The 21739-nt window shown below is 60.3% G+C and overlaps 1 protein-coding gene across 4 annotated transcripts in view; it reads right to left on the reverse strand.

The window, feature by feature from the left end:
- Nucleotides 1-15137, reverse strand: part of GATA3 (GATA binding protein 3) — a 30172-nt gene extending 15035 nt beyond the window's left edge. Inside the window, exons 1-3 of one of the 4 annotated variants that reach the window (XM_072749589.1) lie at nucleotides 14990-15137; nucleotides 4290-4987; nucleotides 1323-1859 (exon numbers count right to left, since the gene is read on the reverse strand). In XM_072749589.1, coding sequence (XP_072605690.1) covers nucleotides 1323-1859; nucleotides 4290-4530 — 778 coding nt within the window. In that variant the 5' untranslated portion in view covers nucleotides 4531-4987; nucleotides 14990-15137. Of the gene's footprint in view, nucleotides 1-1322; nucleotides 1860-4289; nucleotides 4988-5523; nucleotides 5861-14989 lie in introns of those variants that run through there. The other 3 variants (XM_072749590.1, XM_072749591.1, XM_072749587.1) reach the window with 3 other exon arrangements.
- Nucleotides 15138-21739: the final 6602 nt, after the last annotated feature.

Consider the following 21739-nt stretch of genomic DNA (forward strand, 5'->3'; position numbering starts at 1 on the left):
TCCCTCGGAAGTTTTTTCAACCCGGGTTTTTTGCAAACCCGGTTTCAAGACGGCTCGGCCCACCCATCCAAGACAAGTGATTTTCACCACTGCTTTGTATGTAGGATCTCTATAGGTAGAGGGCAGAGGTGACACGTTGGAATGAGCTGGGACAGACACACGCCCCCCCCCCCCCAAAATGGACCCACCCAGGGAGTCAGAACAATCTTCGAAAAACCGCCTTTTAAAATACAGCTGAATCGCATGGGAGAGAATCCCCAGGTCTCTCCACCACTCTGGTTAGGAGGAAGACTGGCGATGACCTGTTTTATTTTGAAAGCCAGGATGTATTCCGTGTGGGTTTGGTGTTTGGTTCTAAAGCAAGCGTGTGCACCCAGGGAAGAAAGATGCAGCGCACTTTTAGGCAGGGGGTGCTTTTTTTGAGGGAGGATGAGCAGAGGAAGCGGAGACCCGCACCTGGGGAACGTCGTGCAGTCCTCCCTCCCTCCTCTGGCTGCGGCTCGGTGGAGGAATAGGTCCTAAGACGTCCTCCTGCCCCTGCCTGTGCCGTCACCACAGGTGACTGGCCCACTGGACTGCTTGTTTCCATTCCAGTCGCCCCTGGGGGGACAGAGCCTACCTCTCTCCCAGAAGTTAGGGCGACGGTCCCCCTCTTCCACGCAAAGAATACATACGCCTGCTGCTTTTGCCAGGGTCCTGCCTGCACCACCACCCACCACCACCCCAACCCTCCACAAAAACAGACACACGCTTTATTTATCCCTGTCTGTGCACAGCGCTGTCCTGTGTTGCCTGCATGACCCCCTCCGAGCTGAGCCCGGAGGAACAGACGGCCGGCCGCAGAGGCCAGGGGGGTCATAGGAGGGACCTGTGTTTGTTTAGGTTCCAGGAGGTTTCGTTTTAGCATTAAACACTAAAGATTTATTCCCTGAGCTTTCCATTTGGTCTTGGAAACTGGCTAAAGGTTACTGGAAGAACCCAAAGGTCCCGAAGCAGGCAGGACAGGGTATTTGTTTTTGTTTGTCTCTTTCCTTCCCAGCTCACGGTGGTGGTGGTGGGGAGGGGGGTAAATTAGATCCCACTTCCCCTCTGCTCCCAGGACTGCAGTGAGATAGGACACACCTCATTCTTGCCACCCTCTCCTCCCCACCCCGCTGGAAGAAAGGGAAGAAAGCAAATCTCGAATAGGAAAGGTCTGCAACAACCAGCCAGCTGCCTCCTCCCTGCCCCGGATTGAGGAGGAGAGGTGGGAGGAGGCCAGAGGCACCCCCTCCCGGGCCCCCTGCCCCAGGGGGTTGAGGGGGGGCAGAGAAGGTTCCTACCTGTGCTGGATCTCGCCTTGGGCCTCGACTTACATCCGAAGCCGGTGGGGGAGCCCCCCAGCAGGCTGCTGGGCGGGAAGAGTCCGGAGCTGTATTCGGGGACGTAGGGCGGGTACGTGGTGATGGGGTGGTGGGCCGAGGACGCAGCCCCCCCCAGGGTGGTCATGCTGCCCCGCGAGTGCGTGGACTCGAGCTTCATGCTGTCGGGCAGCGGCACCTGGTACTTGATGCACTCCTTCTCGTCCTGCCGGGCCGAGCCGGCCGAGCCCGGGGTGGACAGGGACGGGTCCGGGGAGACGTCCTTCGGCGGGGTGGGCGGGAAGGTGAAGAGGTGCGGGCTGGAGTGGCCCGCCGACAGCGAGGACGACGAGGCCGGGGGGTAGACGGAGAGGGGCCCGGGGGAGCCGTGGTGGATGGACGTCTTGGAGAAGGGGCTGAGGTTCCAGGGCGAAGCGGTGTGGTGGCTGCCCAGAGCTTTGCCACCGTCCAGCCAGGGCAGGGATCCGTGCAGCAGAGGCGGGCGGCACACCTGGCTCCCTGCGCGGGGAGGGGGGCGGGGAGGCAGGAGAGAGAAATGCCGGTGAGAGCAGCTCCCCAGGCCCTCAGACACCCCGGCGGCTCTCCCCCTTGCACCCGGCCTCCCAGCCGGGGCAGCCCTGACACTCGCTGCACCTGGCCACAGGCCCACGCCTCAGTCCAGGCCGGCCCTCCCCTACCTTGGCCAGCACACCCGGTATACCCCTCCCTCCCACCCCACCGTCCCATGCAATCCAGCAGCATCAAGGGCCTGGGCCGGGCACCTCCTGACACCCAGGAGGTGCCCGCTGGCAGTGGGGAGAGCCCCTGGGCTTATTCGGTTTCTCCAGATAGACTTTCTAAATGGCATCCCCTGAGGTCCCTCTCTGGAACCTGACTTGATTTATTGGTTTCCTTCAATGGCCCAGCAGCCCCCATCCCAGACCTAATCCCAGCCAGCCCGATAAGAGTCGGCTGTGAATAATGAGGCCTGATGGGGTGAGCCTGGCCGCACAACTGCTCCACACCAGGAAAATACACGGAACCCAGAGAGAGGCCCAGCTCCCGAGGCCCAGCGCCAGGAAGGAGGGTGCTTGCAAGGGAAGAGAGGGAGCATTTGGGGGTTACCTTCAAGTAACCCTGCCTGGGCGCTCGCTCATAACTGGCAAGGCCTGAAATGGGATTTGCAAGGGCATTTTAACTGCCCAAACTGTTGGAGGAACTTTCCAAGGCAGGACCCTGCCTCTCTGACCCTCCCAGATCCTAGAGAAGAAAAACAAAGTAAACCCCATCTTGCCCTCAAAGTTGTGATTCCACCGGTGCCAAGCGTGGGTTTTCACCTGAGCCCCTGCGACACAAAAGTCCCGTGTCTGTACAGATCTCCCTTATTCACGGAGCCTATTTAAAATGCCTGCATGCGAAATGCACAGTTTTAGGACTGGCCATCCCTCCGGCAAGTCCATACACCCTGAGAGGGGCAAATGCAAACTGCGGGCGCAAATCCACACACTTATTGATCTTTTTAATCCACTACCTGCCTCAGCGTTTGACATTCTATTTAACCATTAAGAACAATACTGAAACTAAAATCTTGAGAGAGGAAGGGGAGGGGAGGGGGAAGGAGAGTTCTCTGAACGCCAAGGGTCAAGATTCATGTTATGCAGGAAGTAGTATAGTAAATAATATTAAGTCTGCATCTACCACATTTCCACTTAACTGCTGATCTGCACAGAACGAGGGCAAAGAGCGCCCCATCCGCAGAAACGATTGTTTAAAACCTGGTGACAGCAGGGCGGACGACGCCTGCTGCCGGAGGGGCTCTGTCATCGGCGCCGAGTCAGGCTCTGAGTCGGGGGACCAGGGAAGACCTCGGTCGCCCGGACTAAGAGCGACTCACGTTTTCTCCGCCTGGAAGGGTGCCTCTATTTCTCCTATAGGAACCCACTCCCGCTGCAAAGCTTAGAGCTTTTATCCACACACACACACACACCCCTCCCAACCCTCTATCTACGCAGGGCTGGATTTCTTAATGTTTCCGAGCCCGGCTAAACTTTTCAAGGTGAAAGAGAAAGAAAAAAAAAAAAAAAAAGGAAAGGAAAGGAAAAGAAAAGACAGCTGAAATCGCCCCCATGTAAAAGGAAACCCTGGTGGATCCTAAATCTTCTTGGGGAGCTTACTGGGGCTGTTGTAGGCCGGAGGACAGAGTAAGGCAAGAGTTGCCGGGAGCAGGCAATGAGGCAACCTAAAAGCAAAGACGCAGGAAAATTCTGTGCAGCCGGGAATCTAGTTAGCTTCAAACGTGTCCAATTTAAGGCAGCAGCCCCTCCACCAAACCCTGTCAAGTACCAGAATTCAAAATTCCAGCCCTCAGAGCCGAGGGGCCAGCAGACCTGCCTAGGAACCGAATGCACTAGCTCTGGGGGAAAGGTCAAAACACAAGGCATGTGAATCAAAAATTTTTTCGGGCCTTTCCGAAAAATGTGCCAGGGGGAAAAAAAGAAACTGAGGCACGCTGGCAGAGACCCCCTCCTTCCCCACCCCCGCCCCGCCTTGTGCGCCCCCAGAAGCAACTACAGGATCCCTGGGGGAGCGGAGCCCTTTGAGGGGACCAGGTCGGGGGCGGGTCTGGCCGGCGCGGGGCCCGGGACCCCCCGGAGCTGCGGCCGCACCTGGAGCGGGGGCTGCAGCGGGGCGCCCGCCAGGTGAGCGCCAGGCCCGGGCGCCCCGGCCGCGGGGAGACGCCTGCTGCGACTCTTTTAAAAAACACACTCTCGCGGCGACCGAGACTGCTTCCTCGCCCATTTCCGGGCCCCAATCTTTTTAGGTTGTAGCAGGAACGGCGCTCGGGGGCTTTCGCTGGGTCTCCCCGGCCGCCCCGGTGGGTCCCCGAGCTCCCCCTGCTCCCGCCTCCCGGGGGCGCGGCGGGGGTCCCCGCACCCGGGGCGCACTCACCGTGGTGGGTCGGAGGGTACCTCTGCACCGTGGCCCTCACCGAGTTCCCATAGTACGAAGGGACGTGGTTGCCTTGACCGTCGATGTTAAAAAGTACATCCACCTCCTCGGGCAGCGGGTACTGCGCCGGGTCCATGTAGGAGTGGCCGAGGCCCGGGTGGTGCGTGTCCGGGTGCTGCCCGTTGAGGACCGCGGGGTGGTGGTGGCTCACCCAGCGCGGCTGGTCCGCCGTCACCTCCATGGCCCCGGCTGCGCTCGCGCCTCTCGCCCGGCCCGGAACCCGCGCGCGGAGAGGGAGGGCGGCGGTCGGGCTGGGGCGGGGCGGGGAGGGGTCGGGGGGCTCCGAGGCCCTGCAGGTGCTCCTGCCGTCGGAGGGGCGGGGGGGGGGTGTCGAGTGATCTGTTTGCAGTGGGGCAAAGGGAGAGCTGGGGAGGAAAGGTGAGCAGAGGAGATTTAAAAATATATATTTGAGCAGTAGTTTGGCAAAGAGGAGAAGAGGAAGGAAAAGCAAATTCCCCCCACTCCAAAAAAAAAAAAATATATATATATATATATAGGCACGGGAGGATAAAGGGGAGGGGGCACCAAATTCTAAAAGAGGGGAGGGCGAGCGAAGGTGGCTGGAATTTTTGCAGAGGAGGCTCTTCTGCACCGGGGCTGGCTCAGCGGCTCCGAGGCTGAGGCTCTCCGCGGGCCACCTGCGAAGGAGAGAAGGGGGAGACCTGGATGAGCTCCTAAGTACTCGAGCACCTGAGTTTATCAAGTGGCACCACCTCCCCGCCAGCCGCCCAGCCCCGCGCCCGCGCCCGCGCACCCAGGACACGCGCACACACGCGCGCTCGCGCACGCCTCCTCCCGAGCGAGGCCAACCGGGACGCGGCCGCCCGGGGACCAGGGCCCTGCACCCGCTGCGCGGTGGCATCGGCCCGACAGCTCCCTCCCTCGCCCCGCGCCGCCGCCACCTCCACCACCTCCACCACCTCCACCACCACCACCATCCCACCTCCCTCCCCCACCCCCCCTCCGCGGGGACAGCGATCCCCGGACCTTCCTTCCAGGCCTCGAGAAACTCTCCCAAGGAGGACGGCAGGGTTTAAAGTGTGTTAAAGTCCTCCCACATGGGGCGAGGAGGTGAAAAAATTAAAAAAAAAAAAAAGAAAGAAAGAAAAAAAGAAGAAGAAAGAAGGGAAAAAAAAATCAAACTTAAAAAAAAAAAAAAGTTGCCAGTACCAACCTGGGTAGCGAGCAGTGAGGAGGAGGAGGAGGAGGAGGTGGAGGAGGAGGAGGAGGAGGCGTGTGACCTGGGAGACCAGAAACTGCTCGGTCAGGTTGCGTGGCTGGCTCTGTCGCGCGCGCTCTCCGTCTCTCTCTCTTTTCCTCTCTCTCTCTGTCTCTTTCTCCCTCTCTCAGTATTTTTTTTTTTTTTTTTTTTTTTACAGGGAATGCATTCTTTCTGAAAGTATCAAGACGGCGCCAGGCAGCTCAGTGTTCGCAGACAGCTGTGGCGCGACAGAACTTAAGGAGGTTCTAGTGTCATCCGCGCCGAGGGGGAGGAGCCTGGCGCTGGCGAGGAGGGGACAGGATCACCAGCACAAGGAAACTGCAACCCAAACCCGCTGCAGGACCTCACCGCCCCCCCCCCGCCGCCCCCTTGCCTTGCACCCCTCCGCCCCAGCTCCCGCCCCTGCACTGACCGGAAGGGGGGCGCCGCGGAGGGCGGCCCGGGGGCGCAGGGGCGGCGGCCCGGGTGGGCCAGGCCCGCGGGGTTTGGGGCGGAGGGGGCGGGCTGGAGGGAATTTGCGCTCTGGCCCTTTAAAGGTGGCTCCCGCTCCTGCCAATTCATTCCGGCTCGGTGGATTATTCCGTGCCGGGGAAGCCGGCCTGCCCCATTCATAAAGTACATTTCTACAGGCGGCCTTTCTTTTTCAGACTTTTTTTTTTTTTCCTCTCTTAATAATGACCAAACTTGTTTTTAAATTCAATGCAGGGTTTTGGGGAGGTGATTGCTTTTTGTTTGTTTGTTTCTTTTTTTTTTTTTTTTTTTTTTTTTTGGAGCTCTGTGCATATACCACGGATCAGAAAGTTTTTTTTTTTTTTAAATGCCAAAGTCCTTTGAGGTTTGCCTCTGGAGAGAATTGCCTAAGCGGCTTGAGGAGTGGGGCAAGAGGAGTAACCCTTACTGGGATGTCCCGGTGACCCTGGTGGTCGTCGTCAACGTTTCCCCCCCAGCCTTTTGTGCTCGCGAGCCCCACGCATGGAGGTCCCCGCTGTTGCAGCTGTCCCGTCTAGACCTGACACTTGGGGTCGGTGCGTGCTTCTCACTTGAGTGGCAGGAGTGATGGGAGAAAATGAAAGGGAGAGGGAGACGGAGAGACAGGGAGACGCTAAGGAGCCCCTAAGAGCGGCGGGAGTGGTTGCAAAGAAAGAACTCCAGTCTGCTTTCCAGTGGCCTAACTTGTCCCTCCTCCCCGCCCAGCGCCCCGGGGTCTTGCCCCAGCCGAGGGACCGGCCCCTTCCACCTACCCCCGTCCCGGCCGGCGGGCAGGACTGCGGCGACCTTCCCCGGCCTCGCGCTGCGCGGCCCCGCAGCCCCGGGCGGAGGGGGTGCGGCTCCAGAAGCCCCGGTGAGGGGCGGGGCCTCGAGGGGGCGGGGCCGCGCGGGGCCCAATCAGCGGGCGAGGCTCCGGCCGGGCCGCGATTGGCCGGCCCCGCGGGCTCCAACCTCCCCGGCCTCGCCTGGTCCTTTGAGCCACTGCATCCCCTAGCGGCGCCCGGGCTTCTGCAGCCGCCCGTCCCGAAAACGCGGCCGGGGCGAGCAGGGGTCAGGCGGGGAGGGGAAGACTCAGGTTCCACCCCCTGCTCACCCCAGGGCCCTGTGTGCGAGGAGAGTGTGGGTGCCCCTCCCCGCAGGCTCCCCCACGGACGGCACTAAGAGCTGAATTTGGGGGCTCATCTGAATGAAAGCCATTATTCCCTCTTTGCTCCTCTACAAATACAAAAAAAAAAAAAAAAAAAATTCGAACTAGAAGAGACCGTCCCTAAAAGTAAGTTCTGGAGGAGTCGTTCCATCAGGTCAAGGAAAATCATCAATATTCAGCCTTCAGTTGGTGTGTGTGTTGGGGTGGGGGCGAGCGAGAGATGCCTCGTTTTAATGCACAATCCTTGTTTAGAAAGATCAGTGACATTTATTTGAGTGGAGGAAACGCGGGTCCTGCCCATCTTGGGTTTGGAGTCTCCGTCTTCTTAAATCTGATGTTTGTTAAAAAATCAGGGTTGAGATTCAAGATACGGGACGGAAGAAGATTCCTAAATGAAACACACAGCGCCCCGCCCGCGACGGGTTTCTCCTGAGCCCATTTAGTTCCCGTTTATTAGGGCGGCCCAGTAAAGCAGCATCGATTTTCCCCTCACCCTGACCACTTCCCTCCAGAGCCAGCCAAGCTGCCAGCCTCCACTGCTCGCGGTGCTCTCCGAACCTTTTAATTATTTAGTTTCTGTCTAACATTCACCGGAAACCGCTCCATAAACAAGGGCAGACCAGCGCGCACACATTTTTGCTCAAACTCCCCGAGATTAAGATTAAGGATGGGAGCAGACAGGGAGAAAAAAAAATTTTTTTAATTAAAAAAATAAAATAAAATGAACATGAAAAGCGCTTCTCGGCGCATCAGCCCCGGGTGGAGGCGATGCCAGACCGGACCCCGGTTCAAAGTCCACGCGGGGAGTCCCCAAAGGTGGCCTTTTGGGGCGAGACCTGGGAGCCAGGGGAAAAAAGAGGAAAAAAAGGGAGCCCTCCACGGGGGAGGGGGAGGAGGGGGAGGGCTGCTGACGCCAGGACTAGAAAACGTGAACTTGTGAGCTTAGCACAATTTTAAAAGACAAAGGGAAAATATTTGGGAGAAGGAGGCCTTCCGGCGCGGCGCCTCTCCGGGAACGCGCAGAACTTGGGGGGCGGGCGTCGTTCGTTTTAATTCAAAGCCCGGGTCGGGCCGCCCGGCGGAGGAGAGGCCGCCCGCCCCCGCCCCCACCCCCACCCCCACCCCCGCCCCACCCCCACCTCCTCCCCACACCTTGGAAAAATAAAAGATGTCGAAGGCCCTGGGTCTGGGTGGTTTGGAGCGGGCCGAGAGGCGTGGGGGGCTGCGGCGGGATGCCCGGTGTAATGGAGCCAGCCTGTAGGGGGTATTTAACATTTAATTCCCAGCCGGTCCGCCCCTGTTCCCGGACTGACAGTGGGTAATTGGGAAAGAGGACGTTGCTCTTTTGATGGCCCGCGCCGGCCAGTCTCGCCGACGCCACACTGGGTTTGACGTCACGGGCCCAGCCCCAGAGCCGGGAGCGCAGGGAAGGGGGGTGGGCAGGGGAGAGGAGGGGAGGGGAGGGGGATGCCCGGGGGGAGGGCCGAGGTCGGCCCCGGGAGCCGCCGGCCAGCAGCGGGGGGCGGGGAGCGAGGCCGGGGCGCGGCTGCAGCGCGTGGCCCGAGGCGCAGAGCCGGGCTGCGGGGGTCTGAGCCAGGCCCGGCGCCGGCCTGACCCGCCTCGCCGGCACGGGCAGGCCGGGCTTCCTCCTCCCGGCGCGGGCGGGGGAGCGGAGGGGGCTCGGGGCCCGGGGGCGGGGGGGAGGTGGTCCAGGCTCCCCCGCCGCGGGAGCCCGCGAGGCCGGCGTCCTGGCCTCCTGCAGAGACGCCCCTGCGCCCTCCCGCAGGCCTGCCGGCCCCTGCGCACCCAGGCACCCCGGCACCCCGCACCCCGGCCCTGGCCCGGGCTAGCGAGGCCCCCTCCACCCCGCCCCCGCCCTCGCCCTCGCCGCCCCCTCCTCCCCGGGAGCAGCCGGCGGAGCGCCGGTGGAGGAAGCGAGGAGACCCAGGAGGAGGATGCCGCCGCCGCCGCCGCCGCAGGGCCCCGGGCTCCTGCAGGGCGCGAGGCCTCCCTCACCAGGGTAAGGGGCGGTCGGCGAGCGGCCTGCAGGCCTGGGGCCCTGGGGGCAAGCATCCCCGAGCCGGGCAGCGGCGGCCGGACACCCCCACCCCCACCCCCAGGAGCGCGGGGCGGCGGGGCCAGGTCGGCCCGTCTCCATCTCCAGGCCTCGAGGCGGCTGCTTTAGGCGTCAAGTTGAGTGGGGTGTGTGTGCCCTCTTGGGGAAAGGGTAAGAAATGGAGCCTGGCTTGCTGTCCCCGGTGGCGGCGCGCTGGGGCCCACACACACACCCCCAAGCACATGCCCGCGTACAGGTCCCTCCCACCCGCCCTCCCGGGACCGCAGGGGCTCCGTCCCTGAAGTGGGCCACCCCGTCCCCGCCCGGGAACCCGAGCCCGCGGCGGCGCCCCGGGCAGGCGCGTGCCCCCAGCTCACCCCTGCGGCCGCGGGGCCCAGAGAGCCGAGGCCCACGCGGGCCGCCGGCCCCACCCGAGCCTGGCGCCCCGCGCATCCAGGCGAGCTCCGCGGGGCCGAGGTGCCCGCGCGCTGCCCGCGGCCCGGACCCGGGAGCCCAGCCTCGGGGGCCCCGCGCACGGGGAGCGGGCGTGCCGCGGGCCGCCTGGGGCGGTCGTTCGAGCGTGTTTGCTCAAGGAACTTTGCCAGCGGAGCGCGCGCGAAAATAGTCGGATTTCCCAGCGAGGCAGCAAATATTTGCAGGCGGGAGCAAGAAGCGGAGCCGGGCCGCGACGCCGCGTCCCTCCCCCCGGAGCCGCGGCGCCGGCCTGGGCGGACCCGGCCGCGAGGCTCGAGACAGACGCGAAGCCGGGGACCTGCGGGGCTGGGGGCAGGGAGGGCGCGGGGCTGCCGGGGCAGGGAGGGCGCGGGGCTGCCGGGGCCAGCAACCGGAGCGCGGCCGCGAGGCCCGGGCGAGCCGGCGCTGGGGCGGGAGCGGCCCTTCCCGGGGCAGCTCGGGCAACCTTCCCTGCCTGCGACCGGTCCATAAAAACGGTGTGAACCGGCCGCGCCCGCTGCACGTCTGGGGAGGAAGCGGGAGCCCGAGGGGGGCCGAGGCCGCGCCCTGCACCCGCCCGGTCCGCGGCCCCGCGCTCTGCAAGCCTCGGGCTGGCGGCCGGCTCGGCGCCCCGAGCCCAGCGCTGCCCGGCGGGGCCTTTAATGGGGTGTCTCCCTTTTAATAGTGGCCATTGTCGGAGCAATTAGCGAGAGACAATAACCGCCAAGAGGCGTTTAATTCGATTCCTTGCGCTGGCTGCGCGCGGCACCGGGGCGCTCTGCAAGGCGGGAGGCCGGCGGGGAGGATCCGGCCCGGTGCGGGCCCCTGCCCCGGGGGTGCGGACCCAGGGGCGGGAGTTCTGGCGGGGGCCAGCTGCAAGCGGGGGAGGGCGCCCTGGTCCTGCTCCCGGGACCACGAAACCAGCCCTGGGCCTCGCCGGCCCTGCAGGCAGCGCGCGTCCCGGTCCCCGGTGCCTGCTAGAGGGAGAGAAGCGGACGGGCGCGGACGTGGAAGACAGGCCTCCTTCCTCCGGGGCCCGAGGGCCCCCGCCTCCATCACCCAATTCCCTTCCCAATCGGGAAAGGAGAAGAAGCCCCTTCTGGCGCTCACACACCTCCCCCCTCCGCGGCCTCGGCCCTCGGATTAGGTTACCGCGGCCGGGCGAGGGTTTTGACTGGTTACAGAAGAGCGCAGGTAAAGCTGTATAAACAGCTCGCAGGCTGCAGGGCTGGAGGGTTACGCCGGGGACACGGCCCCAGGCGCCACCGCCGGGCGTGCGCCGCACCCGGGAGGGGGGAGCCCGCTGGGACGCGGCGCCCCGGGAGGCACGCAGCGCGTCCCATCTCTGCAGCCCGCACCCGAGCCCCCGCTCTCTTTCCCGCATGAACTGAAAACGCAGAGAATGGGGAGGAAAGTAGAGGTGATGAGAAAGCAGCGAGGCGGTGGGCAGGGCCCCGGCTGTTCTTTGCAAATGAAAGGCGGCGAGCAGGGGACTTGGGGGATGAAGAGAGAAGGGGGGACCCCAAACTCACTGAGTGCAGATGCTGGAGGTGGAAACGTCCGAGAGGGGAGCCCCACGGGTACTCAAGAGAAAAGAGTTCCGCGCGCGCAGCTCGGCTCGCGGTTCCCACGCCCACCCGCCTCAGGCCTAGGGTCTACCTGCCACCTGCCCTGGGAAATGAGCCATCGCTTTGGAGGGGGTAGATGGTTTGATTCACTTTTTTTTTTTTTTTTTTTTTTTTTTTTTGCTTATTCATCTATCATCGTTTAAAACTCGGAAGGAAACCCGCCCAGGCCAGGAGGAGCTGCGAGAGATGGGGAGAGTCATAGAGAGAGGAGATGCGCTCACAGATTACCCCCTCCTGCTCTGCTCCCGACCGCTAGGTTAGGCCCTGCAGCTTGGGGGATCCTGGCCCTCACTCAGCCGCTACCCTCTTCTCCTCCGGTGAGAAAAAAAAAAAAAAACCCGATCGTATCGAGATAAAAAAAAATTAGGTAGGTAGGGGCGCAGCGGAAAGGGGGAGAGAGAGGGAGAAGACAGGGGATTTCTGTTTTCGAGGGTAATAGTGCACAGGTTGTGGCATTTAGGGGGAGCCCCAGTGTTGGGCAGGAGAGAAAGATTCCCCTGCAGGACCATTCGGAAGGAAAGCCAGTCACCCTGCAGTCCTTCCTTCCTGGCCTTGGAGGTCTAGGGGGACAGGGGGAGTCCCATGAGAGGAAGAAGGGACTGGGGACAGAAGGGCTCCAGCGGGGTCGTCCCTCCCGGGCCACAGGCCGTTGATTCACTCTGGCCGAGTGTAGACTCAGGCTCTCCTCCTGGGGGGTTCACAGGCCACCCGCTGAAACATTCGGGATTCCCGGGGAAGTTGTCAGCAGTGTGGGATTCACCCACGGGAACTCCAGGGCACTGCATTTTTCTGGCAAGAAGGGATGCACTTGGGCCACCTGCTGCAACCCCCTTGCTCCCCGGGTGCTCCCCGATCGACCCGGCCACCTCACTGCCCCTGGCCGGCCCAGCTCCCAGCCTCAAACGCTCACCTTACCCGACTCTCTGGCCACGAAAATTTGTCATTACGAGGAGGGCTTTATCCCGGAGCTATTGTGTTTGTACCTCTCTGGATTAGCCGGGACCCTGGGGTGTGTTTGTTCCCGGACCTTCGACAGCACGCTTCAAGGGAAAGGAGAGCTCACAACACGGAGAGGAGAAGCAAGGGAAGATCATTTCCTCCAGATCGGGAGACAAGAGGCGAGCTTCCAAAAGCACCAAGTGTTCTCTGTTCCTCCCCACCCGCTGGACAACCCCCCACCGGGGAAAGTGTGCGAGCACCCGGGGCCCAGAGCGGGCAAGAGGCCTCCCCGCGTGCCTGCGCCCCGCCGGCCCTTGCTCCCCGGCCGTGCCCACCCTGCCAGCCCGGCTCGCGCTCGCCTCTCCGCCGTCTGCCACCTCATGGACCTCAAGCAATTTGTTACATAAAAGAAAACAGCCACCACACACATGTGCCTGCAGCCCCGCAGCGACGGACACCCAGGGAGGCCTCGTCCCCTTCTCCTCCTCCCGCCAGCGCCACCAGGCCAGTCTGCCCAGCGACCAGGAGCGAAGCGGGGTTGGCACTTGCAACCCCTTCCCCTTCCCCGATCGCCGTGCTGGTTAAAAAAAACCTCCCTCCGGTTACCCCCACCGTGAAGGAAGGGGTGATCGGAAATACTCGGTCCATGCACAAAGACGTACCACAAAACGAATGCACATTTCTGTGTGAAAAGGCTCAGAGGCGGAGGAGACAACGTCTTAGTGGAGCCCAGAAGTGATGGGAATGAGCGGGCGCTAGAGAACACTGGGCTTTGGGGCTCTGGCCCCACACACCTCACCAGGACCCTAATTCCCTGCCACCTCCGGCGGGTCCCCGGACACAAATCGCCTTAAATTCCAAAAGAGGGGTTCTCAGCCACCCGCCTCCCACATACCTGCCCCTTCCTGAGGCTCTCTCTGTGTGGCCCTGAGCTGCTGGGCGGCCCAACAGGAAGCTCCACCAATGAGTGCCCAGGGGCGCCCACTCCCATCCACTCACTGCACCCCCGACTTACCCCCACCTCATATATCAGCTGCGAAAAGGCAGGGTGGAAAGAGCAATAAAGGCAAATGCACCTTCCCCTGTCTCTGGGCTTTTGGCAGGACGGACTAACCGGAGCCTAAGTACCCCCACCCCTCCTCCACCCCATCCCCGGTGGGGTGGGGGTGGGGTGCTGGCAGAGACAGCTCCTATAGTACGGAGGGTGGGCCTGGGGAGATGATGTACCAGGCGCCACTCACCCGCATCCTCTGAATGCAGCTGGGCTCTCAAGCCAGGAGACTTAGGCCTGCCAGGGCGGCCGGCTGGAAGCTGGAGGCTGGCCCTCCTCCTTGGTCCCCCAAGGGAGTCGGTAATGGAAGCCCAGGGGAGCTGACACCACCTGGGGCTTGGTCCCGCTGACCTGGTCGCCACACCCCGTCCCCATCCGAATGAGCAGCCAACTATTCTCTTCTCCCAAATCACACACATGTTTAAAAGGGTTAATGGTAAGCTCCCTCCTCGCCGGGCCCTGCAAGCATCTCGCATCCAGGCACCTGGATTGCCTTGAGGGGCCTGACCGGGTCTCCTTGCCTTGGAAGGCAGTAGGGGGGGGACCACCAGCGTCCCTTCCCCCCGCCCGTGCCCCCCAACACGCACACCTTTTCTGCCACAACCGCGAAGGCTGGAGGGCTGCCAATGCTACTTTATTAGTTGCCACTTTCAAGTTCATAAGCTCCTGTCCATTGCCCCAGTGTCCTAGTGAACGCAGGCAAGAAGGGAAGGAGAAAATAGCCAAGAAACAAGGGAAGGAAACCCGAGGGAGGATCCCGGGGTGGGGATTGACTCCCATCCCCGGGACAGGATCGCCCAGGGCCGGTTCCTCGGGCGCCGGTGGGGGTCTCCGGGAGGAAGAAGAGGTGGACCAGAGCCCCTCTCCTGTCCGGATTCACTCAACTTCCGATGCCTTTTCACAATTCCTCCGTCGGGAACTGCCTCCGACTGAGGGACTGCTGGGAGGTCTGTTGGTCCGGTGTCCCAGGAGAAAGTAGAGTCCTCGCCCCTGCTGCCCATCCTGCTCCCCCACGACCCTGGGCACCCTCTCTTACAGGTTGTGGTTTTCTCGCTCAACTCAGGGTGCTCCTGGAAGCAGGGGTGCCTCGGGGCCACTAGCTCTCCAGGGATGCCAGATGCCCTCACATCTGGACTCCCAACTTTTATCTCACAGCGCACAGCTGTTTCCCTAATTATATGCAGAGACAATGAGCCCAAGCTCACACTTGTAAGCAGAGGAAAATAAACACGCAATTGACACTCCCATCCCGCGGCCACCTTTGGGAGAAGGCTGAGCTGCTTCTCCCCGGCGGGCTCTCTCCCCGGGTCCCGGCCCTCCCTGCACTGGAAGACGTGTGTCCAGCCCTCCCCCGGCATTCCGACCGTCTCTCACACTTCTGTCTAGTTTGTCTCCGCATGCCTCGCTCCGCAGCTCGCTCTCCACCAAGGGCGTACACACATGCACCCACCATGCTCGCCCAAGGTCACTGCAGAAAGCCAAAGACTGCCTGTGCCCGCGGAAGAAAAAAAAAAGTAATAATAAAGCCTGGGGTCTAGTTCACTTTCTTCCAGGGGCAGCTGTCCCCTTGGCGTCTAGACCGCCCCTTAATTCTCTCCACGTGGAGCCGGGAAAGCGAGGGCAGAGTTAGAGAGAAGAGAACGATAGTCACTGACCTGGGTATTTTGCTCCCGCGGGCCAGCTGTGTTTTATTTTATTTTATTATTATTATTATTTTCCTGACTTGCCGGAGATCCGAAGGCAGAAATGACAGGCAGCCTTGGCCACTCCGGTCGCCGCTGCGGTCCTAACCGCCCCAGCTGCTTACGGCATCTCACGCGGGCTTCCAGCGAGCAGTAAAACCTGGGTGATGTGCATCCTTCCTAGGAGCCCCCTCCCTCCGCCTCCTCTGCTCACTGTAGAGAGCGGAGCTCTTCCGGGTTGCGCAGGGGGAGAGGGAGGGAGGAAAGATGACTGAGCGGGGAATGGATTTCACCCCCTTGTGCAAACACGCAAACCACACATCAGGGGTGTGTGAGGCCAGAGGAGCTGGGCCGGTGGGGCGGGGGGAGACTGCCTGCAACGGGAGCAGCCCCTGGCGCCTACAGGCCCACCGGCTCTGCCAGGGGTGGAATCACCACTGCAAATGTCATTGCCAGTGGTGACTGGGTCATTACCCCCCCACCCAAGATATAAAAGCTTTTGCAGAGTCTCTTCGTCCCATTTTTTTGGAGCGAGTGGGGACCCAGTGGGAGCGTCTAGAGGTACAGCCCGCACCACCATTAGCAGGGTCTCTGCCCCTCAGGGCTGTCTCTGTGCCTTCTGGTTCCTCCTCCAGTTTGTGTGTGCTGACGCCTCCAAAATGCCTGTGCTGGGCTTTCCTGTGCCTTGGGTGCGGCTGTCCGGCACAAGGTAGGGAGAGCAGACCCGCGGGCCACCAGGCTCCGGGCTCACTGGCCCACCTTGGCCCTCCTCCCGGTGGCACAGGAACGGCCGGAGGGAGGCCCGGCCCTGCAGACACTGAGTAGAGGTTTGGGGACGAGGCTCTCTCTCGGGGTCCCAACTGTTTTCAAGAAGAAAAGAAGGAAATTTAGCATCCAGGGCCCCTGAGGTGAGGGAGCGAGAACCAGAGGTAGCTGGGGGTGGGGGGGTGTTCCTGAAGGAGAATCGTCCCTTGGGTGCCCAGCCGACTGGAGCTCTAGTCCTGCCGGGTGGCATCTCTACTCCAGCCCAGGGGGATCGAATCCTCCAGGGAGGACATCGGCATGAATAAATTTCTGCAGGAGTAAAATGAAACCCCGTGAACACTGGGGGAGAAAGGTCAGGGTCCATTCGTTTTGACAGGTAGCATTTCCCCCTCACAATATTTATGCAACAAGAATATGGAGACTGACTTTAAAAATAAATACATCTTGGGGGAAGAAATAAAACCAAATGTATCCACCGCCGGCCCAGGACGCTAAGAACCTCCTTGCATGGGACCCAGCTGGGTAGTAAGGAGTCGCCCCGGCTTGGTGCCGCCAAGGGTTTAGGGGTGATCGTTCTTGGGGGGCATCGCGGGGGGCACGGGCCACCGGCCGGCGAGGGCAGAAGGAGGGGTGCAGGGGCGCGCCGACCTGAGGAGGGGTGCGGGGAGGGTCACGGGGTGCGATGGGAGAGGAGGTCAGGGAGGTGCCCGCTGGCGGGCTGGGGGGCCCCCGTTCCGAGCACCCAGGGGCCCCGCGGCCTGGCCCCCTGGACCGTGCCCCCCCCAGCTCGGGGCTCCGGGCCCAGGCCGAGGGGGGAGGGCTGCTCCCGGGAGCGGGAGCGGAAGGGGCTCTCCCAGGCCCAGAGGGAGCCCGAGCCCCCCTCCCCACCCCCCTCCCCGCCGGCTCCCTCCCGCCTGCCGCCACCCAGCGGCCGAGCCGCGGACAGGAGGCCGCTCGCTCCACAGCTCCCTCCACCTGTTGTCCCGGGCCCTGGCAGGGGGCTGCGGGTGGGGGTGGGTGGGGGTGGGGTGGGGGCTGTGCCGGGAGGACCCGGGGTTGCGGAGCCCAGTCTTGGCCCCCTGGAGCGCGGCCTCGTGGGGGAGTCGCGCCGCAGGGGCCCCGGGAGTGAGCCAGACCCCGCCTGTCTCCGCGTCTCCCCTCCCCCCCCCCTCCCCTGCAGCCCCGCTGCCCACCGGGGAGCCTCTCCACCTCGGTCCCCGGGGACCCGCCGCAGGCCCCCGCTCCCCCGCCCCCGCCCCCCGCACCTCCTTCCCCTCCCCTCCCTTCCCCTCCCCTCTCCTCCCTCCTCTCTCCTCCCCTCCTCTGTGTCCGCGCTGCCCACCGGGGAGCCTCTCCAACTCCGCATCCCCGGGACCCGCCGCAGGCCCCCGCCCCCGGGTCCCTCCCCTCCTCCTGGGTCCCCTCCTCGCCCTCCCCTCCCCTCCCCTCCTCTCCCTCCCCTCTCCTCTCCTCCCCTCCCCTGCAGCTGCGCTGCCCACCGGGAGCCTCTCCAGCTCTGCGTGTCCTGGTCCCTCCCCGCCCCCTGGGTCCCCTCCTCGCCCTCCCCTCCCCTCCCCTCCCCTCCCCTCCCCTGTGTCCGCGATGCCCACCGGAGAGCCTCTCCAGCTCCGAGTCCCCGGTCCCTCCCGCCCCCGGGGCCCCTCCGCCCCCCTCCCGGGTCACCCCCCACGCCCCCCCCTGCCGCCCGGTGCTGCCGGCCTGACCGCCCCTCTCCCCGGTTCCCTTTTCTGCTGACGCGGGCACTCGCCAGACTCCAGGTCTAAAGTGTCGCCTGGCCAGGGACGGAGAAATCTGACCGCGTCCACCGCTCGCCCGTCACCCCAATACCACCTTTAGCAAAGGAGGGCTTAACTGAAGGAAATTCGGCCTCCAAGGACACCCGGGCTTAGGACTTGGTGGAAGCGAGCGGTGTGCGGGGCAGCGCCGCGGGGAGCGGGGTTCCGAGGAGCCACCGGCCTTGCGTGTGGCCGCGAGGGGCCCGGGGCGGGGGAGCCGCTGCTGGGGGGGACCCCGGGGCGCGGCATCCCGGGGGCCGGGGGCGATGGGAGGGCGGGGGGGGGGACCCGGCAGTGGGTGAAGAGAGGAGGTCTCCCCAGAAGTGAACAGTGGGGGGAAAGGCGCTGGTGGCCCAGTGAGACCCCCAAGATTTATTCTTGGTTCGTGGACACCGGCCCCTGCACACTGTAAAGATGCTGCTTTAATGAAGCGACAAGTCGCTTTCTGAATTTTAAAAGCTACCACTCTGGCTCGCTGATTCGCAGTTCAGGTCTCTGTGCGTGTGTATATACCTGTGTGTGTGTGAGAGAGAGAGAGAGGGAGGGAGGGAGAGCACCCTCGGTTATTCAGGGGCGCTGTGGGCGATCAGTGCTGAGGACCAGCAGGCCCGGGTGCTCAAGAGCTCGCCCTGGGCTAGCAGGTCTGAGGGGCCTGGGTGGCCCCACTGCCCAGACCTCAGGACTCTGCAGCGAGCCTCTCCCCTGGGGAGTGCTTGTGTGGTACACACCTGAGCAGCAGAGCCAGGAGGCAAGGACCCAGCTCTCTACCACCCAGTCATCCTGGGGTGTGGGGGCTCCTCACCTATTGCCTGCCCCCCCCCCTTGCACACATCCCCTGCTGCTTCCCCCGCTCCCTTTCCCCTCCCTGGAGCACCTACCCCCTGGCTTCTTAACCCCTTAACCCTGGGCAGGCGAGCATCCTTCCCTGGGCTAGGATTCAGAGGCTGAACCGAGTAGAGAAATGTTGGGAGGCTCCTGGGCCTGGGGACAGAGCTGGGGTTGGGATTCCTCCTGGAGGCAATCCCGACAGCCCGATTGGCACCAGCATCGACGGCTTTAAATCCTGTGGCTCTGTTGGGCCACATTCCTACAAGCTAAGGCATTTGATTGGATTTTAAATATAAAAGGAAGTCACTGGGCAGGTGGAGGTAGAAGATGGATCAGTAAATGACTAATGATAATAGAAACAGTGTGTCCCAGATCTCTGCGATGGCCGCGCAGATAGGAAGTTCACCTGTTGGATAAAGAAAAAGGAGACCCTGTAGGGAGAAATAATCGCTGGCACAATCTCCAATCTTTCTAAGAATGTGTGGCCACTTTGAGTTGTTCGAAGCAGGGCTGGGGAACCGTATATTTAATCTTCCAGGTTTTCAACATCCCATTTCTTTCCCTTAAAACACAGGTAATATTTTTCTTCCTGCCTGTAGGTCTTCAGCCTCCGTCCCCCTCTCAATTTTTCTAACCTTCCCGGATATCCCCTCAGGTTGCTTTTAGTTCTTTCGCATGGGGCTCTCCACCAGATGAAAACACACACTTTAAATACCAGCCTGGGTTTAAAAGTTCTAATCTTTCAATTCCACCCATTGGGATGTGTTCTATTATAAATGTGGAGGGTGGGGGGAGTTGGGAGGGTGTGAAGGAGTCTGGCTTGAGAAAAACCAGTTCTTTCATTTTCCTTTTCTTTTTTCTTTTTTTTCTTTCTTTCTTTCTTTTTTTTTTTTTCTAACGGAACATTTTTATTAAACTCAACTTCTAGGTCTGTGACTTTGCCTAGGTTTCCATGACCGAGATTTGCCCGGCTGGGGGGTGGGTGGTGGTAGAGGACTGCGTGGTGGGGGTCTGGGTGATGTGGAACCGTGGACATCTCACATGGAAGTTTCACAAAGCAGTGACTGGAAATTAAAAAAAAAATCAGACCTATTCCACCCAGGCGCCCTAAATAAATAGCCCCGTTTGCAAATTCCTATCAATTATTACGTGATGGGAAAAAATCCTATCTGAAAATAAAGCACGTGGACGTGGAGAATTTTAATTAAATCTTACTGTGGATATAATAACATGGAAGTGATTTTTCATTCGGCGCTTGCCTGCTCACCAGTGTTTTATGGCGTTTTCTTGCCTCTGACTTTATTTTAAAATATTAGACGAGGTGGAGAATTATAAACGACTCTTTCCTTATCTGTACTGCTCACATATCCAGGATCAGAGGAGCTGATTAAGAAAGAAGTCAGAGGCAACGTTGGATTCATAATGATTTGGAATAATGAATCCTTATCTCTGCTTTCCAGATTATCTGCCTTTCAGCTCCCAATGTTTTGTTACATGGGATAATTTATTGCATCTAATACATCACAATGAATCTGATGGTAGAAAGTGATGGCCAGCGTTGTGAAAAGGGGGCCCTTATTTTTTATCCCGGGGCAATGAAACTGCTTTTTGCAGTTTTTAATTGGGAAAATATAAGGTAGATCTGATAAAAAAAAAAGAGAGAGAGAGAGAGAGAGAGAGAGAGAGAGAGCGCGAGCGCTGGGTATAATCTTGCCTGCTCTGCCTTACCACGCGGCTCTTTAATTAGTGTGTCAATTTCAGGCTGAAATTAACAAGATCGACCTGAAACCAGCGCTTAGTTTCTCCCCAGCACGGAGATCCTAATTTTTAACATGATTTATTTTTATGAAAAAGGAGATAATTAATCATAAACACCGACTAAAGCTCAGAGCCAAGTTAAGATAAAATGCCATTTGCATCTTTATATAGAAAGATACCAATAATGTTAATTTTCCTGAGATTTCCTCTCCGATCACCCCGTGTCCTGCCCCCCACCCCCACCACGTGAGGTTCCCACCCTGACCGCTGCCCACTCCGGCCCCATTCCAAGTAAACAAGAAAAAAGAAAACAAAACAGCAATCCCAGGTTTCTCTTATTCATTGCTTTCTTTTAAAAAGTACATATATATATATATATATATTTATATATTCAGCTTTTCTGGCTTTGTCTGTCAACAAGCAGAATGAGCATAGGGTTTGTTGTGGGTTCCCCCCCCCACCTCCAGCAGAGTGGTGGGTGGATCTGCCTGTTTTCCCAGATCCCCCCCCCCCCCCACCTACCCTCATCATCTTCCCTGGGTTTCAGAGTTGGAGAGAAGAGGACACACATCTCATTTAATGGTTAATTAGTTACGATAATTGGCATTTTTGTTCCTTTTGTATTTTGCCCTAACGCCAAAGGAACAAAAGCCATCTAAACGCAACAGGCTTTCCTCTCTGCCTCTTTCAGGATGGATTTCCGAATCCCAGGCTGTACCAGGAGTCCCCTCCCAACAACTGACAACACTAGCAACCTCCCAGCTTCAGGAAGTAGAAGGGGCAGGAGTCACTGGTAATTTGCTTTTTAAGCTCGTGCCTGTTGATTACTTTCTGGTTGCTTGGATCAAACAATCGTTGCAAATATGCAAACCAGCAAGAGGAGATTCATACATATCCACTCTCCAATTGTTCCTCCTGACGTCAGATCATAATTTCTTGGTAATTGGATGGCTTGCACCCGAATAACGCGCATCTGAAATTCTCTACGTTTCTCTATGTTGCAGTAGATTTTGTACTGGGAGTGTAGGGTGGAGTGGGGGGCAGGATTTGGGTTGTTTGGTTTTTGTGTGTTTTTTTTTTTTAAAGAAATCTGTCCAGTTCACCATAGTCCTATTTTTTTTTTAAAGATTTATCTATTTGACAGAGAGAGAGAGAGAGAGAGAGAGAGAGAGAGCACAAACAGGGAGAGTGTCAGGCAGAGGGTGAAGCAGGCTCTCTGGATGTGGGGCTGATCCTAGGACCCCGGGATCATTACCTGAGCTGAAGGCAGAGGCTCAACTGACTGAGCCACCCAGGCACCCCACCATAGTCCTATTGTCTCCCTTCCTCCCCGCACTTGGGAACCTTTACTTCTCAAGTGCGGAGACGCGGTTTGTTTCCTGAGCATGTCATCTCCCCGACAGTTCTAGAGCGGGTTGGACAATGATGAACGCAGGTGATCAAGACGACGGAAGTGGGGGGTGCAGTTGGGTCTGAAACAGGGGTGAGGTTCTGTAGAGCCAAATCCGCGGTTCCTCTGCTTAGACCTACAAGGGCTCTGGCCGGTCACCCCTTCCCACCACTGGGCTTTCCTCTC

Source organism: Vulpes vulpes, chromosome 2 (genome assembly GCF_048418805.1).
Source record: "Vulpes vulpes isolate BD-2025 chromosome 2, VulVul3, whole genome shotgun sequence".
NCBI lineage: Eukaryota > Metazoa > Chordata > Mammalia > Carnivora > Canidae > Vulpes > Vulpes vulpes.